Here is a 15,360-nt window from a genome sequence, read left to right on the forward strand (position 1 = left end):
GATACCCGACGAGGTTTAAGCTCACACAATTAGCTCGTGGCTCGTGCCGGTGGCCGCGCCTAACGATGTCGGGGCGGATTGGTTCGTGTCACCAACTGTGAGAAAGAAGACTCGATGTTAAACGTGAACATCAGGTGCCAATGAGCAATCGTTGATCCAACGAATCCACTCGAGAACTATCCTCATGTGTTGATTCAAAACAGACGTTGGCTTGTGAGCACCATCACTCAACTCCAGCTTGTGACCTTGGTGACATTAAACTCATCACTTCATAACCAGTATACACTACTTTATAAGATCACATGCACGTGTTGGCGGCATTGGATGCTGCATCTAGCCGCTCTTGTTCCGAGAAGACCGTCGAGAGCCTGGCGTAGCAGGCTTCACCTCTTTCTCGGGCGTTGCTTTAGTCTTCTTCCCTTTAGCAGGCTTGGTCTCTTCCGGCTCCGTCTTCACATCAGCGCCTGCGTCTGCGTCCTCGGCTGTCTCGGTTTTGACTTTCTTGCCCCTGGCAGTCTTCTTCGATGCTGCCGCAGAATCTCCATTGACCTCAGCCTTCTCGGCTTTGACCTTCTTGCTGCGGTCCTTCTTTGCTGGCAGCACTTCTTCCTCTTCGTCCTCGTCTTCTTGGTCTGCTTTGGACTTTCGTTTGCGGCCCTTGACTGGCTTCGCTTTCCGATCGTCCTGTTCATCTCCATCGACATCGCCTGCGACTGCCGCTGTCTTCTTCTGCACATTTGGCACAATAGCGGATGTTCTACCACCGACCGTAAGATGAACAATCTTATCCCCGTTTGGCAAGACATTGCTGTCCTTCTTTCCCTTGTCCCATCGATACTTCATCAGCCAATGCTCGGGAAACTGCTTGCTGTCGGCCAGAGTCTCGCAAGCGGTTGTGCAGACTGATGTTAAGGCATCGTGTAGCCGCTTAATCTCCTCGTCGCCGAAGGTATTGCTATACTGCTCAGGGTGGATGCGTGCTTGATACAAAATCTCGTCTGCGACCCAGTTGCCAACACCACTGATGTTGGCTTGGTCAAGCAAAAGAGCCTTGACAGGTACCTTCTTTCGTCTCAGAAGCGCAGCAAGCCAGTCTACCGTCAGGATATGTTTGTCAATGACGGGATCCGGTCCGTTCTCCTTCAGGGGGCTGTTGTCTCGGATCTTATCAGCGTCGCAGTCGACAAGCCGTATCCGTGCCAAACGTCTCGCATCGATAAAGGCGACTTCAACCGGTTCTCTATCTTGTCCGTCCACCTTCTCAGCATCGCACTTGATCAACCACTTCATATACTTCGGTGGCCACTCCTCAACCACCGTGCTCTCCTTTGCTTGCTTGTAGTAGCCAGTCTCTTCAACGCTGAACTTGATCCATCCCGTCATTCCCAAGTGCATCACAGAATGCGGCGCCCGATCGAATGTGACATAGAAATATTTCCCTTGCTGTCCAGCCCCGGTGACTGTCCTGCCTTCGACAGCTTTTGAAAACTCATCTGCCGAGCATCCTACTTTGCCGTATACGATGTTGTCCTCGAAGCCTTGACATGACTTGATTGTGCGGTTGACCAGGTGCTTGCGAAGGTAGTGGACGATGCGCGCAACTTCGCCAATCTATTGTTGGTGAGCATCAAATCGATACTTAGTTCTGAGTTCTGCAATACCTCAGGCATGATGCACTGGATGTAGCTGCTTCGGAGTGATCAGATAGGAGTCGTAGTCGTGTTGTTGAAAAGACTGTCATCGACTCGACTTCGACAGCAACATCTTCCTCGGCCGGAGTGACGCGACCCTTCACGCGTCGTTGCCGAAACTCAAAACGCCGACCACGTGCCACCTTGATGTCACCTTCTTCCATTTCTCCAGCCTTGCCAAAACCTCGCCTTCTCGACATCAATGCTAACATCCATCAGGACGACACATTCAATACTTCGTGGTGTCTGTTGTCAAATATGACTAAAAAGACTGCCAGAGAAGCAGCTCTCGGCGCGAAGCACGCCGGACCGGCAGAGATAAGCATCTGCCCTTTAAAGCTAAGTAGTTTCTCTTATTCATTGACCTCCTCTCTTCATCCCCCATCGGCGGCATCAAGGAATGGCTACGAAGACATTACTGTTGGGCTTGTTAAGCCTGGTTAATCTCGCAGCGTGCCATGATCATCACAACGAACCCGAAGATACGCAGAAGCCCTTCATCGGCTGGACTCAAGACGACCTTGATGCAAAATGGGGAACAGACTGGGGCTTTAGCGGCATTTCGACATTTGCCCATTTGGATCATCATCGATGTCTGCAATACCCAGACATGGAGTACGACATTGCTATTCTTGGTGCTCCTTTTGACACTGCCGTCACGTACAGGCCTGGAGCTCGATTTGGTCCTCGAGCAATTCGAACGGCATCAGCACGCCAGACGGCTTTCAGAGGTTTCAATCCACGAGCAAATCTCAACCCGTATCAAAAATGGGCTAAGATCATCGATTGTGGAGATATTCCCATTACGCCGTTTGACAATGCCCTAGCCCTGCGACAAATGTCGGAGGCTTTTACCAATTTGGCGCACAGCAAGGCTCCCGAGAAGAACGCAAAATCTTCTGTTCCATATAGGAACATCCCGAAGCTGCTAACCCTTGGCGGGGATCACTCCATCGCTCTACCGACTCTTCGAGCGCTGAATAAGATCTACGGTAACGTGGCTGTCGTTCATTTTGACGCGCATTTGGATACATGGCATCCGGCAAAATACCCCAGTGCATGGATAGACAAGGACGACCCAGCGCAACAATCATTTTTCACCCACGGCACGATGTTTTGGCTTGCTCACAACGAGAGTCTGATCGCGAAGGACAAGTCGGTCCACGCGGGCCTGCGTACACGACTTACCAACATCGAGGATAATGAGGACGATGATGCACAAGGCTGGGTACGAATCGCATGCGACGACATTGACGATATCGGTGTTGCTGGCGTGGCAAAGAAGATCTTATCCCATGTTGGCACTGAGACACCCGTCTATCTATCGATCGATATCGACGTGATTGACCCTGGACTCGCACCGGGAACAGGGACTCCAGAGCCAGGAGGTTGGACTACGCGGGAGCTCATTCGTGTGCTTCGTAGCATCGACAGCTTGAACATTGTTGGGGCTGAGTATGTATCCCTAGCCAGGAACCAAATTACCCAGCTAACAGTCTATCCAGTGTGGTCGAAGTCTCACCAGCCTACGACGGAACAGGCGAAGTTACAGCTCTAGCGGCTGCTCAAGTAGCCTACGAGATACTGACGAGCATGGTAAAGAAAGGCCTTGATAACGGCAGCAAAGGTAAAGGAAAAGATGAGCTGTGAGCTTGACATGTGTCATGCGAGATGAATGATATCGTACCTGCATTACGGCCATGTCGGCCTCGTGTAACGTTGTCCCTCGTCTAGACCAAACCCCTGGAATCAGTTCATAATACCACGCATCTTCGCCTTGAACCTATCTCTTTTCCTCATACCGGCCGACTGTTCTGACATCGTCGATACTTCTCCAGCACTCAAGACATCATCTTCCAGCTTCGAATCCTTGGCCGAGCTATAGCTGTGCTCAGTCGCCAAGTCTACTCGACTCATCGAACGACTTTCAAGGTCCAATACAGAGCTAGAGTCGTCCAAACCAGGCGACTGAAGTCCAGACGACATGACAGAGCGGCCATCATCCGAGCTGAGCACTGTGCTCGAAGCAGTAGCCCCTCGAGCGTACACCGCCAGCGGCTGTGAAGAGCCCTCTTTGAAAAGCTCCGGGTGATTCTTCGGCCCTTGCGACGACACTGGCGAGTTGATTGTACCGTTGAATTCGAGCAGAACCTGCGTGGTGGCTTTGCACTTGTCGCATGAGCACTCAATCGCCAGGTCCAGCGGCGATTGTCTGAGACTGTTGAGACTGTTCACCTTGTCGCCATGCTCCAGCAGATGCTTGACTGCCAGCGGATCCGAATGATGCCAACAGAATAGATGGATGGCCTTGCGGTGATGGCTATCACGAGCACTGACGCCTGCTCCGCGGGTTACGAGCAGTTCGACGGTGCTTGCGTCCGGACTGCGCGCTCCGGCGAAGTGCAGCACAGTTGCCTTGGAGAAGGCTTGTCGCTTCGTGATATCCGCGCCATGGTCGAGGAGGATCTCGGCGACCTCTCGATGTCCGTGCTCAACAGCGTATAGCAGCGGCGTTGTGTGTAGCTTCTTGAGCTCTGCGTCCACGTCTTGGTCTCCGCCGTGCTCCAGAAGGATATTCAGCACTTCAACGCTGCCGCCTACCCCGACCGCGTGCAGAGGGGTGCAGTTTGCCCATCCACGGGCATGTACGTCTGCTCCACGATCCAGAAGCAATTTGACGACGGAAACGTGGCCTTTGTACGCAGCTCGGAAAAGGGGCGTATGATGTGCTCTCCACATCCCTTCAGTCTGTCCGGCTTTGATCTCCCCAAAGTAGGAGGTCATCGATCGAGGCGAAAGAGGGCTCAGACCACTTTTCGAGTAAAGTTCTGTTGTTGCTTCGATATCTGCTTTGTTGTCCAGTAAGACTTCTACGACGGACGCGTGGCCCTCTGATTGTGCATATGGAGTCAGCAATTTGTTGCAACTGCGGCAAGGAAATACTTACCGATCGCTGCCCAGGCCAGTGGAGTGACACCGTTGACATCAGGATCATTGACGATCATCTTCAAGGCATTCGGATCCACTTCAGACAGGATTGCCCTCACCCACTCTGTGATTCCGAATCGACATGCCTAGACATCCATATGTAAGCTTCGCTGCCGCACTCGCGATAGGTCTTCTCCGTTTAAACAGATACTCACAATATGAAGAGGCGAAAGTCGTTTGCCCTGTTCCCATACTTGTCCAGGGCGTTCGCGAACATATGTAGTCCACCAGTTCTGTCTGAGACTCGACGCCTTCGACAGTACGAATTTCGTGGACTCAAAGATCTCCTTGCCCCCGACCCCGGACTCTCGAGCATGGTGGAACCAATTGAACACGGCGTACTGTAGCAGGGGAGCGCCCTCCCAGTCGTCTTTCGACTCGAGTGCCCTGTGTTGCAAATGGCTTTCTTGGATGAGTTTCAAGCATTTCTGGGCGATCTCTAGGTGCGCCTGCTGCGGATCGAAGCGAAAGCTCTCGACGTGCTGCTTCTCATTGGAGTCGAACGCCGCAAGGCTCGTTGACCGATCACTCTCTGTGCTTAGTAGGTAGTCGCGGAACGAGGAATGAGAAAGCGTCACGTTGTCGTCTTGTATAGTGAGCAGTGAGCCGAGGCGTTGGACCGTAGTCCTTATCGCGATGTCGTCCACATCGCTTCCAATCGCATTCGCCAATTGCTTCAAAGACAGTGGGCGGAAAGCCATGACGATCCATCGAAGAACTTCTGGTGAATTCGATCGCTCTTCGCCCGTGATCCCAAGTAGAGTGCTGCTGTAGAGGTTGTCGATGCCGTCTGGTAGAGATCTAATGGTGGAGAGCCACTCGTCGTACTGCCTGGCCAGTATGATATCTATCACCATACCGACTGGGACGAATGATCCCCTGGTCTTCTGCACGAGTTCCTCTCGGACTTTGTCCCTGTAGTCATTGGGGCTGTCGCCCCAGCCAGGAATCGTAGCAAGTCGAGCGTCAGCTACTCTCGCAATGTCCGCGTCGATGCAGTCCTTGTACTCCGTATCGAGGCAAAGCAGCTGGCTCGGGTCACGCTCTTTGAAGCCAGGTATGCTGCGACTGGTCAGGAGCACCATGAAGACGTTTAAATGCGGTTCAGAAGCAGCAGGTGAGCGGTGACCCAACAGCTTTTTGGCGAGCCATAGATCTTCACCATCTTCGAGCTCATCTATTCCGTCAATTATGCAGTACACCTTGCCGCACTTGCCGTCATGCATGAGCGCAGCGAAAAGAGGCCAGAGATCTTCATGATCCGATGGTAGGGGTGGCGCTTTACGGGTTTTCAGATGCGCCTCGATGCATTCGGTGAGATCCCGCTTCATGGTAAGCTGCCACAGAAGACTCCGAAGCACTGCTGCAGCAGATTGGCGCTTTTCCTCTCGCTTGTCGCAGAAGAAGTAGATTACATGGGTGTTGGGTTTCTCCGTTTGCAGTGCATAGAGTTGGTCTAAGAGGTATGTCGAGAGCATAGTCTTGCCCTTACCTGTGTCACCACGTACCCATACGAACGGCGGGATTGCATCGACCCAGCTCTGGAAATGCCCATTATTAACGATCCATCGACAGGTTCCCTCGACAGGTTTGCCCCTGGATCTTGCGAGGTCTTGCCGGACCGTGTGAATGTCCGGTACCATTCGAAGTTGTTCGCTCCACTTCGCCAGGTCACCAGTCTTGGGCGCCTGCTCGACCAGAATCTCAGATACGCGAGCGTAGTCGGCCTTGAGTGCTTGCGTGACGCTGAGCAGACGGCGAAGTTCTTCGACGCCGAGGGCGCTGTCGATTTTCTGTTGCGCTTCCCTTTTCTGCATTCCCTCAGCCATCCGAGCGAGCGTCTTCCGAGTCTCCTCGTGGTTTTCCTGCACCACAGAATGCAACTCTTGGTCTTTAGGTGGTTCCGCTGCTTGCAACTCCTGTAGTCTCGCCAAAATTTGCCCCGACTGCTCTTTGAGAAGCTCCTCGCTGCGTCTCATCAGCTGGACGAGAAATTCATCCTCGGGCGGGTTGATGCTGGATGTTGTCAACCAGCGATAGAGTACATTGTCACCGACTGGACCTACAAGTTCTCCGCAACCAAGGCAAGAAGTAACGTTCCTTTACAGTCGCTGACCATCGTTCTGAAATCCTTAATGCGCTCTTGATTGAAGAGGCCGACCTTGAATCTCTTCCGCATCGTAAGCTCACCATCTGCGTCCGGCTTTGACCACTCCTTGAGCTGTTGCTGGAATGACTCGCAGACACGAGAGCAGTTCTCAACTGCATGGGACACACGTTCAAAGCGCGCTGGATCGCCTTTGCCATGTTGCGCTGAATCCAGGAGGCTTTCCAGCCACGGCTCCAAGGTTTTGAGGTCCTTCACGATGTCCAAGAGAGTATCCGGCACGTTTTTGACACGTTGATAGTCGTCATTGACTAGTTTGATTGCTTGCAGCGCAAATGTAACAATTCCAACGACAGACGCGGTGATACTGAGAGGATCCATCTTGCTTCTGCGTCTTTCGAGTTTCGTGTTTCCGACAGATCTGCCTGGCACTCCTCAACTCGAACGGTTTGCTAGATGCCATAGCTATATGCGTAGCTCTCGCACTGGAAAGGCTGCATGTAGACAATCTGGCCAGCCAGGGTGCGGCGCGAAAACAGCCACGTGCTGAGAGCTTTCGCTGCCATTGTTGGTCTGTTTCAGCCGCATATGCAACACCCTCCTCGCGGCGTTTTGTATGGCAGTGTCTCGATCACCGTAGTCTTGTAGAACTAGATAAGACGGCTGTGTGCAGAAAAGCACCAGAATCCAAGAATCGCGCAGGTCCGATCACATAACGTGTAAGGTCGCCCCAGCTGTCAAGCCTCTGCAGAGCTCAAGGATAGTAAAAAGAAGCCAGGCGAAGGCAATTCTGACCATCGCTCTGAGCGTATTGCAATTGACCGAGGTCTCCTGCTCCGTCAGGCTTCCCGTGTCAAATGGAGCTGCATACGCATCATGCAAGTCTCTCGCCGTCGTTCCCGTATCCAAATGCAATCTTCCCAAACATGGAATGCACGACATCGCGGTGTGCATCGCAAAGCCCATCGCACTGTGTCGCGATATTCTTGTCGTCGCTTTCCGCTCTCATCCACGGCACAGTCTCCCTCAGCTTCATTTCCCAGCTGTCAACGTGTGACACGTACTCCACATGCCTTTCTTCCATTCTATCTTCACCTTTCCTCCTTCTCCAATTTCTCTCCGTGTTACTGACCCGAGGCCGCCACATAACCCCATAGATGCTCTTCTGTTCGCGTTCGGTCCTGAACCTGAGAATGTCATAGTCGCTGTCTCTAGTCATGGCAGCATCTCTGTCCCAAGTAGTCAGTGCTCCTGTTCCATCTTCCCTCTTAGCTTCCATCACCCCGTGATCACCAAGCCGTCTCTTCATCTCCGCCACGAAAGCGGGGCGCGCTGCGATTTCGAACGCGGCCATGTAGATCTTGATTCGGGACTGCTCTACGTCCCGAGAGAGCAGGTATTCCAGACTGAGAGCATCGATACCACTCACAGGTCCTACGACGAACTTATGGCCTGAGGAGATCGCATCGTCGATGCGTGGGCGGTAATATCTGGTAAAATACGCTTGTGAAACTTCCAGAGGTCCGGATATGAAGGCCGTGAGCGAGGCCTGTGGATCTTCGGAGGCGTGATCTGGCATTTTGAACGATTTGGCAGTATCACTGCGGATTGGGGTGAAGTTCAAACAAGAGAAAGGCGAAGGAAGCCTATTCTAGGCAGAATGCAAGAGTCAAAGCGAAGATATGGGAAAGAAAGAGGGGTCACCGGTAGCGTGTCTTGTTGGCACAAGATCTTCCACCTCACGCTCTCGCATCAGGGATAGATGCATGTACCTACAATATGCAATCCTGTATCCTGCAAGTTGGATGTTTGGGGCAACAATTGAACCTATGGTGATAGTCGAATAACGACACGTACACAGTTATGGTCGTCCGTAGCTAGCGCAATTGAACAACTTCACCTCCTCGGTTGCCCTGCCACTTGATTGATAGATCAACAAACATGAAGCAACGAATAACGGATCTGCTGCCAGAAGGCACTCCCATCAAGCCACACGATATTCATGTCATCGACTCTGGCCTTCTCCTACGTGCATTACGACTTTTCGGCAATGATGTAGCGCTATGTATCCTTTGTTTGGGACAAAACGCCAGTATTGCATCATGACTTTTCCCTTTAGCCGCATTGGCCTTTAATAGCTTGAGCTCGATAAATTGGAGGAATTCAGCTGTCCAGGTTCTTTCTCGACTCCTAAACACATCGTCAATCCTTGAACAGTGTCGTATTGACAGATATCGCTTACAATGCCATCTTCCAAGGGAGAACCAACAGATCCTGAGCTTCGTGAGAGGATCAAGGAGGAAGTCAAGAACGAGGAGAAAGGTAAGACACCAAATTAATACCTATCGTGTTTAAGTAGCATTGACATTCCCCAGGTGGAGGCAAAGGGAGCTGGAGCGCATGGAAAGCTGCTGAATTATCGAAGCGATACGAAGCCGAGGGAGGTGACTACAAGGATACCGGAGACAACAAGAACAAGGCGAAGAAGGGCGAACCGGAGAAGAAGTAGCGCTCAGTTCAGCAGTATCCACCACGCCTCGACACGTTCAAGGCCGTCTGCTTCTTCAAGACCATCCGCCTCTTCAGGACTATCTGCTCATTCGGGACCATCTCCTTTTTCGAGACCTTCTGTTTCTTCAGAACCTTCTGCTTCTTCAAGACCACCCGCTTTTTCAAAGGCCACAAGTGCCCGAAAGCTGGAACGTTCTTTACGTTCTATTCCAGATTAACACAGTCTCCCGTGATGGTGAGGCACTAATCGAACCGTTAGTAGAAATTCTCTTTCAGCGCCATGATGTTCTCAGGTGCCACTTGCCAATGCCTTGATATGCCCACACAACTTGCTGAACACTCTCATCGATAGCTCCCCAATTTGGAGGCTTTTGCGCCAACCTCAATCTCCAAGACGTCGTTGACGGAGTCGTAGTTCAGGCCCGTTCCCTTGCACCTCCATTTGAAGGAGCTTCTCCTCCAGGATGGTTGCCATTTCATCTGCATCTTGCACTCCTTGCCGACCAGCTTGCGGGTCTTCGGACCGCGGTCGATGATTTCGTCGAGCGTCCAGGCTGTATTGCTTGGCGGCAGCGTTGTAAAATCGGCTGTGATATCCACTCGAAACGGGTGAGTGCAGTAGGACAGGCTGGTAGGGTCGCATACTTATCCAGTGTCCGAGGACTTTGTTGAGCGCCAGGTGAGACCGCATTTGGAGACATCGCTCACTCTTTCTACTCGGGCCGCGGTCGTCCAGGCTTGTGGACCCGTGCCCATCAAGTGTTGTATGGAATTTGGGCAGAAGTCATATCTTCCGTACTGGTTTTACTCGAAGTGCCTCTTGTCCCAGACAGCTTTCCTGACAAGACAAACTCCTCGTCGCCCGGTTCAGATGTGACCCACTGGTTGCCCCCAGCTAGGCTGCGTTCCTCCAGCTCCAACGGATGTTCTTCAGATCTGGTACGCGGTCGGGCTGAGCTGTGAAGGTTTGCCTCAGCCCCAGATGTCGAGGTAAAGCCACGGAAAGAGGCCAAGATCTTGTCAAGAAATGGCTTCAGTGCTGGAATAGAAAGAGCTATAAGGGTGGATCCGATCTCCGAGACCTCGACAGCGAGCAGGATGTCGTAGTCCCATGATTCATCCGGGTTCCACTGACTAGTGACCACAAGATAGATGCGAGCGATAGTTATGGCGATTACAAGGACGCCGGGCATAAGAATCAGACAGAGTTTGACCTTCCGTATCCGAGTGACCTGCAGTCGAGCGATGATGGCAGATGGGATGAGGAAAAGTATTAGATCGCAGATGAGGGAAATGGCAGAATTGGTGACGTAAACAGTACCCCATTGAAGGCACTTGTAGTCGTCGAATGTGGGTTGGAAGGAGTAGGGCCATGTTCCAGTAACGGGCACACAGTGGAAAATGAGGAGGAAGAGCTGGACCAGATAGGTAGCAATCATGAACGCCGCGGCGGCACGAGCAGCGCGCGTCATGAACACAGCATCCTGTGTAATGCGGGCGTACAAGGCCAGGCCCGAGAGGCGGCAGATGAGGAGTGCGGTGGTGTAGATGATATGAGCGGCAAAGTCAAGTATCTCGGTCTTGTTTAGCTGAGCGTTGCTGAGAAAGTATTCGATGTAGACGAAATGGCGACCCGAGCCCAGATGGATGAGGACTATGCTGAGCGCAGTGAAGGCAGATAATAGAGCCTGTGGGACAGAAGACTGGTGAGCAGACGCAAAGGGCAGGCAACGAGCGAAGGAGAGGCATACCAGGCCCACCAAGGCCAAGTAGTCGTCGAGGCCAAATCGCCTGCCGACATAGCAACGGGCAAAGTAACGCAGCAAGCAGATGGCCAGTACAAGCGAGGCGACGAAAAGGATGCCGATGATCGAGGGCGTATCAATACTCTGTTCGAGAAAAGCAGCGGTAGTGCCCGGCGGCAAGGCTCCGGGTTTGGCGATGAGGCTCTCGATGGCCTCGGCATTGGTCGGCGAGGCCATCTAGTCGACCTTGGTCGGGATGGGCGTCAATGAGGAACATGTGGGTGATGTAAAGTGTAGAAGGGAAAGCTACGTGTACTGTCCTTTGGCTCTGATGTCGCTGCCAGCTGTGCCGCAGGTGCAGGAGGGTATTATACTTTGTTGAGTTCTCCCACTGGTGGGATTCGCACGTGACCGGACCGTCGGGTCCTGTTGGCGTCGCACAGTCTTCCTCCCGCCACTGACCGCTCCCGCGCCACCTTTTTCTTCTTAGTCCGTCTGCATGCACCCAGCGCAACAGAAAATCTACGCCCAATGTATGAACGAACAGGATGGCGCACGGCACCAACTCCCGAAGGATCGTCTGTTTTAGTGCCTTCGGGGGACCACGCGACGGCCGACGGGTCCTTCACTGGAATCTCCTTCGCTGCCGTCTTCATTGACTTCTCTCTCGTCTGGCGTGACCCATTCATTGTTCTTGAGCACTTTTCACAAGATGCACTATCACCTGCGGCACATTTTACGTGTCTCTGTTACTGCTCTGCTCTGCTCAAGCGATGTCGTCGTCGTCGCAGCGAGTAGTTCACCGTCGAGCACCGCCAACTTTTCCGCCTTTGTAGACTCGCAGGTTCTCACCAATCCTTTCCCTTACTACTATCCGCAAGAAAATGCCACGGCCGCCCAGCTCTTCGCCATGCCCGCTTGCAAAGGCGTGGTTATAGAGGATGCGACTCTCGACGAGCTGCAGCAATACTTGTCCAACGGCACCCTGACCAGCGTGGATCTGGTCCACTGCTACCAGCAACGCTCTTTCCAGACAGGCGAGTACATCAAGTAAGTTGACCATGCCTATGTTAGTTCCATACTAAAAGTGTATGTTTAGCTCCGTCCTCGAAATGAATCCAGATGCGCTCTCCATCGCCGCCACGTTGGATGAATACCGAAAGCAAGGTTTCAACTCTACGTCTCCACTGTATGGAATTCCGTTCCTCGTCAAAGACAACTTCGCCTCCAAGGATAAATTGCAGACCTGTGCGGGATCCTGGGCCCTACAGGGAAACATTGTGCCTCGCGACGCATTCGTTGTGCGCAAGCTGCGCGAAGCTGGTGCAATCCTCATGGGCAAATCGACACTGAGCGAGTGGGCCGACATGCGGACCAGCAACTACTCCGAAGGATATTCTGCTCGCGGTGGACAAGCGCGGAACTCGTACAATTTCACTGTCAATCCTGGTGGGAGCAGCACCGGGAGCGCCATCGCAGTGGCGAACAATGTCATCCCATTCGCGCTGGGCACGGAGACCGATGGCAGCGTCATTAACCCAGCCGAGCGTAATGCTATAGTAGGCATCAAGCCGACAGTCGGCCTGACGTCGCGGGCGGGCGTGATACCAATCACGTCCCATATGGACACGGTCGGCACGTTCGGCAAGACGGTGCGAGATGCTGTTTACGTCTTGGACGCCATCTACGGCGTAGATGCGCGTGATAATTATACGTCTGCACAGACGGGCAAAACGCCTAAAGGTGGCTACGTGAGCTCGCTCGCAGGAAAAGAAGCTCTCAAGGGGGCGCGGTTCGGCATTCCGTGGCTGTCTTTCTGGCAATGGGCCGATCAAGAACAACTTGACAACTTGCTGAACATTGTAGAAATTCTCAAGGATGCTGGCGCGACTATTGTCAACGGAACAGAGTTGCCATATTGGCAGACGATCGTGTCGCCAAACGGATGGAACTGGTGAGCGATCACCGCCTTCAAAATGCATGCAAACCTGAAGCTGACGGCGATGGATTGGATAGGGACTACGGCAGCACGCGTGGCTACCCAAACGAGTCGGAGTTCTCGTATGTCAAAGTGGACTTCTACAACGACATCAAGACCTATCTTGCGGAGTTGACCAACACGGACATGCATTCGCTCGAGGACCTTGTGCAGTACAACATCGATAACCTGGGCACTGAAGGGGGCACACCCGGTATCCAACCAGCCTGGGGCTCTGGGCAAGACCAATTCCTCGACTCTCTCGCCACAAAGGGAATCATGAACTCCACCTACTGGGAGGCATTATCGTTCTGCCATCGCACAACGCGCGAGGATGGCATCGACGCTGCTCTCGCGGCCAACGGCAGCGCGGTCGATGCACTGCTTGCCCCACCTGACAACGCTCAGAGTTACCAGATTGCTGCCCAGGCAGGATACCCTGTCGTCACGATCCCGGCATGGGTCCATTCGCTCAGCGGGATGCCATACGGCTTCTCCTTCATGGGAACAGCGTTTAGCGAAGCGATCTTGATTCGCTATGCGAGTGCAACTGAAGACCTCTTGATCTCGAGCGGGTCGAAGTACCAGAGGGCGAATACGAAGCCGCAGTGGGAAGGATATTTGTTGAGGAACTTGCCGTTGGCCAATCAGTGCTTTGGTTGTTAGAGGGAGGAGATGTCGACCAGCTCGCAGGTCTCGAGTGTGCACTCATTGATCTGCTTGGGCGGCCAGGCTGCATTTGTTGGATTAGATTTCACGGGCAAGCGTTGACCAGAATCCGAACCCCTATCCATGTCGGCATTTCTTTCTTGAATCGTCCCCGTCACACAGCGCCGAAGTCCCGAAGGTCACAAGAAACGCAAAAGTCGGAAGCGTGGAAGAGAACCCAAGGCCGTCGATGCCAACTAACCTGAAGCCGAGACGACTAAGAGCCAAACGAGAGTTCCGCAGTCACCGTGGCCCCGAAAGGCGACTGGTCTCCCGTTGCCTGCTTACACCTTAGATCTTCGCTCCGCTCGTATGCTGCCAAGCGGCTGACTTGCGAGGAAGGATCACCATAGGCCCTACTACCACACGGCAGTAGTAGGATTCTGCTGACCATGCCACATCGTATCTATGTAGCACTTACTTATGTCAGGATACTGCGTATTGAAACGATGCGTTTTTGATACACTCGATCCCGCTTTCTTTGAAACAGCCTTTTAGTCTTCTTGCACAAGTCGTCCATCCTCAAAGATGACGCTCGACGAGAAGAAACGAACTGTCTTTGTCTTCGACAGTAAGTCCAAAGGGTCGAAGGCATATGTGAGACATGCAGAAGCGGATGGCTGAATACCTTCTGCGCTGGACAGTGGCGCGGCACCGATCGCATCTCTTCTTCCGATACATGAGCACTCATCCCGATCTGGAGCCAGTCTACCATCCCTACATGGACGCGTTTGCATTCGGTCCTGAGCGCATCACTAAGTGGACCAACAACTCTGCAGCTCGCAAGAAAGACCTTGAGACTGAAGTGAGCACTTCCACGTATGCTCGGGCGGAGGCAGATCTGCTTCGACGCGCAAGGGAGGCAGACGAAAAGGTGCGGTCACAACGCAACTATCTTTCCATTACTGACCCATCACGACAGGGACGAACACTCCTAGCCAACGAACACTGCCAAATGATCGTCAAGCAAGACCTCGTCTTCTCCATCATCCGAGATCCTTCACCCCTGCCATTTCCCGCAAACCCAACGGTCATACCCGACTCACTCTTCGACTCGATCCTCCCCATCTTCGTCATCCGCAACCCTCTACAAGTCATCCCATCGATCTACGCCAGCTCAATCGCCACAATGGCTCTAAGCCCCAGCGACGAAGACTGGAAAATCCTCACAGGCATACTAACCCAGCGTCTCCTCTTCGATCACTTTCAAAACGACCTGAACCGCGTCCCGGTCGTCGTCGATGGCGACGATCTTCTCTGGCGCACAGAAGAGGTCCGGCGAGGCTTGAGCGCTGCCCTCGATATTGATCCGGCGGGTTTGAGTGACACGTGGGAGCCTCTGCCTGAGGAGTTGCAGCATCCTAATCCTCTTATTCGAGCTTTCACTACCACGATAAATACCTCGAAAGGTATTGAACAACCGTCAGGGGGTCCGGTAGGTCTAAGACGAATGCATGAACGAATCGAACTGGGCTGTTACTAACAGTGTTGCGGCAGCCGCCTGAATTGGACTTGGATGATGCTGAGTCCCAATGGAGCGTGTTGTACGGTGATGATATTGCAAGACAGCTGAGAGAAAGGATCGAAGAGAATATGCCGCACTACTTACACATGCGCCAATTCAAAGTGTGA

The 15,360-nt window shown here is 52.9% G+C and overlaps 7 protein-coding genes across 7 annotated transcripts; 4 read left to right on the top strand and 3 right to left on the bottom strand.

The window, feature by feature from the left end:
* Positions 1-333: 333 nt before the first annotated feature.
* On the bottom strand, positions 334-1,670 carry M409DRAFT_30407 (uncharacterized protein; the record flags this gene model as incomplete). The annotated part of the gene is made up of 2 exons (XM_033809909.1): positions 334-1,611; positions 1,662-1,670. The coding sequence occupies 2 exons, from the start codon at positions 1,668-1,670 to the stop codon at positions 334-336; spliced, it is 1,287 nt and encodes a 428-aa protein (XP_033660015.1).
* A 421-nt stretch (positions 1,671-2,091) lies between these two features.
* M409DRAFT_71252 (uncharacterized protein) lies at positions 2,092-3,341 on the top strand (the record flags this gene model as incomplete). Its single annotated transcript, XM_033819090.1, has 2 exons — positions 2,092-3,146; positions 3,197-3,341. The coding sequence occupies 2 exons, from the start codon at positions 2,092-2,094 to the stop codon at positions 3,339-3,341; spliced, it is 1,200 nt and encodes a 399-aa protein (XP_033660016.1).
* A 4,319-nt stretch (positions 3,342-7,660) lies between these two features.
* Positions 7,661-8,365, bottom strand: M409DRAFT_30410 (uncharacterized protein; the record flags this gene model as incomplete). The annotated part of the gene is made up of 1 exon (XM_033809910.1): positions 7,661-8,365. One exon carries the CDS (start codon positions 8,363-8,365, stop codon positions 7,661-7,663), a length of 705 nt encoding a protein of 234 aa, XP_033660017.1.
* Positions 8,366-9,029: 664 nt separating this feature from the next.
* Positions 9,030-9,295, top strand: M409DRAFT_30411 (uncharacterized protein; the record flags this gene model as incomplete). The annotated part of the gene is made up of 2 exons (XM_033809911.1): positions 9,030-9,108; positions 9,162-9,295. The coding sequence occupies 2 exons, from the start codon at positions 9,030-9,032 to the stop codon at positions 9,293-9,295; spliced, it is 213 nt and encodes a 70-aa protein (XP_033660018.1).
* A 757-nt stretch (positions 9,296-10,052) lies between these two features.
* M409DRAFT_61083 (uncharacterized protein) lies at positions 10,053-11,279 on the bottom strand (the record flags this gene model as incomplete). Its single annotated transcript, XM_033814652.1, has 1 exon — positions 10,053-11,279. One exon carries the CDS (start codon positions 11,277-11,279, stop codon positions 10,053-10,055), a length of 1,227 nt encoding a protein of 408 aa, XP_033660019.1.
* A 475-nt stretch (positions 11,280-11,754) lies between these two features.
* On the top strand, positions 11,755-13,686 carry M409DRAFT_61084 (uncharacterized protein; the record flags this gene model as incomplete). The annotated part of the gene is made up of 3 exons (XM_033814653.1): positions 11,755-12,092; positions 12,142-12,996; positions 13,059-13,686. The coding sequence occupies 3 exons, from the start codon at positions 11,755-11,757 to the stop codon at positions 13,684-13,686; spliced, it is 1,821 nt and encodes a 606-aa protein (XP_033660020.1).
* Positions 13,687-14,256: 570 nt separating this feature from the next.
* M409DRAFT_30414 (uncharacterized protein) lies at positions 14,257-15,360 on the top strand (the record flags this gene model as incomplete). Its single annotated transcript, XM_033809912.1, has 4 exons — positions 14,257-14,299; positions 14,373-14,602; positions 14,651-15,163; positions 15,226-15,360. The coding sequence occupies 4 exons, from the start codon at positions 14,257-14,259 to the stop codon at positions 15,358-15,360; spliced, it is 921 nt and encodes a 306-aa protein (XP_033660021.1).

This window comes from Zasmidium cellare (assembly GCF_010093935.1).
Source record: "Zasmidium cellare ATCC 36951 unplaced genomic scaffold M409scaffold_64, whole genome shotgun sequence".
In the NCBI taxonomy this organism is placed as follows: domain Eukaryota; kingdom Fungi; phylum Ascomycota; class Dothideomycetes; order Mycosphaerellales; family Mycosphaerellaceae; genus Zasmidium; species Zasmidium cellare.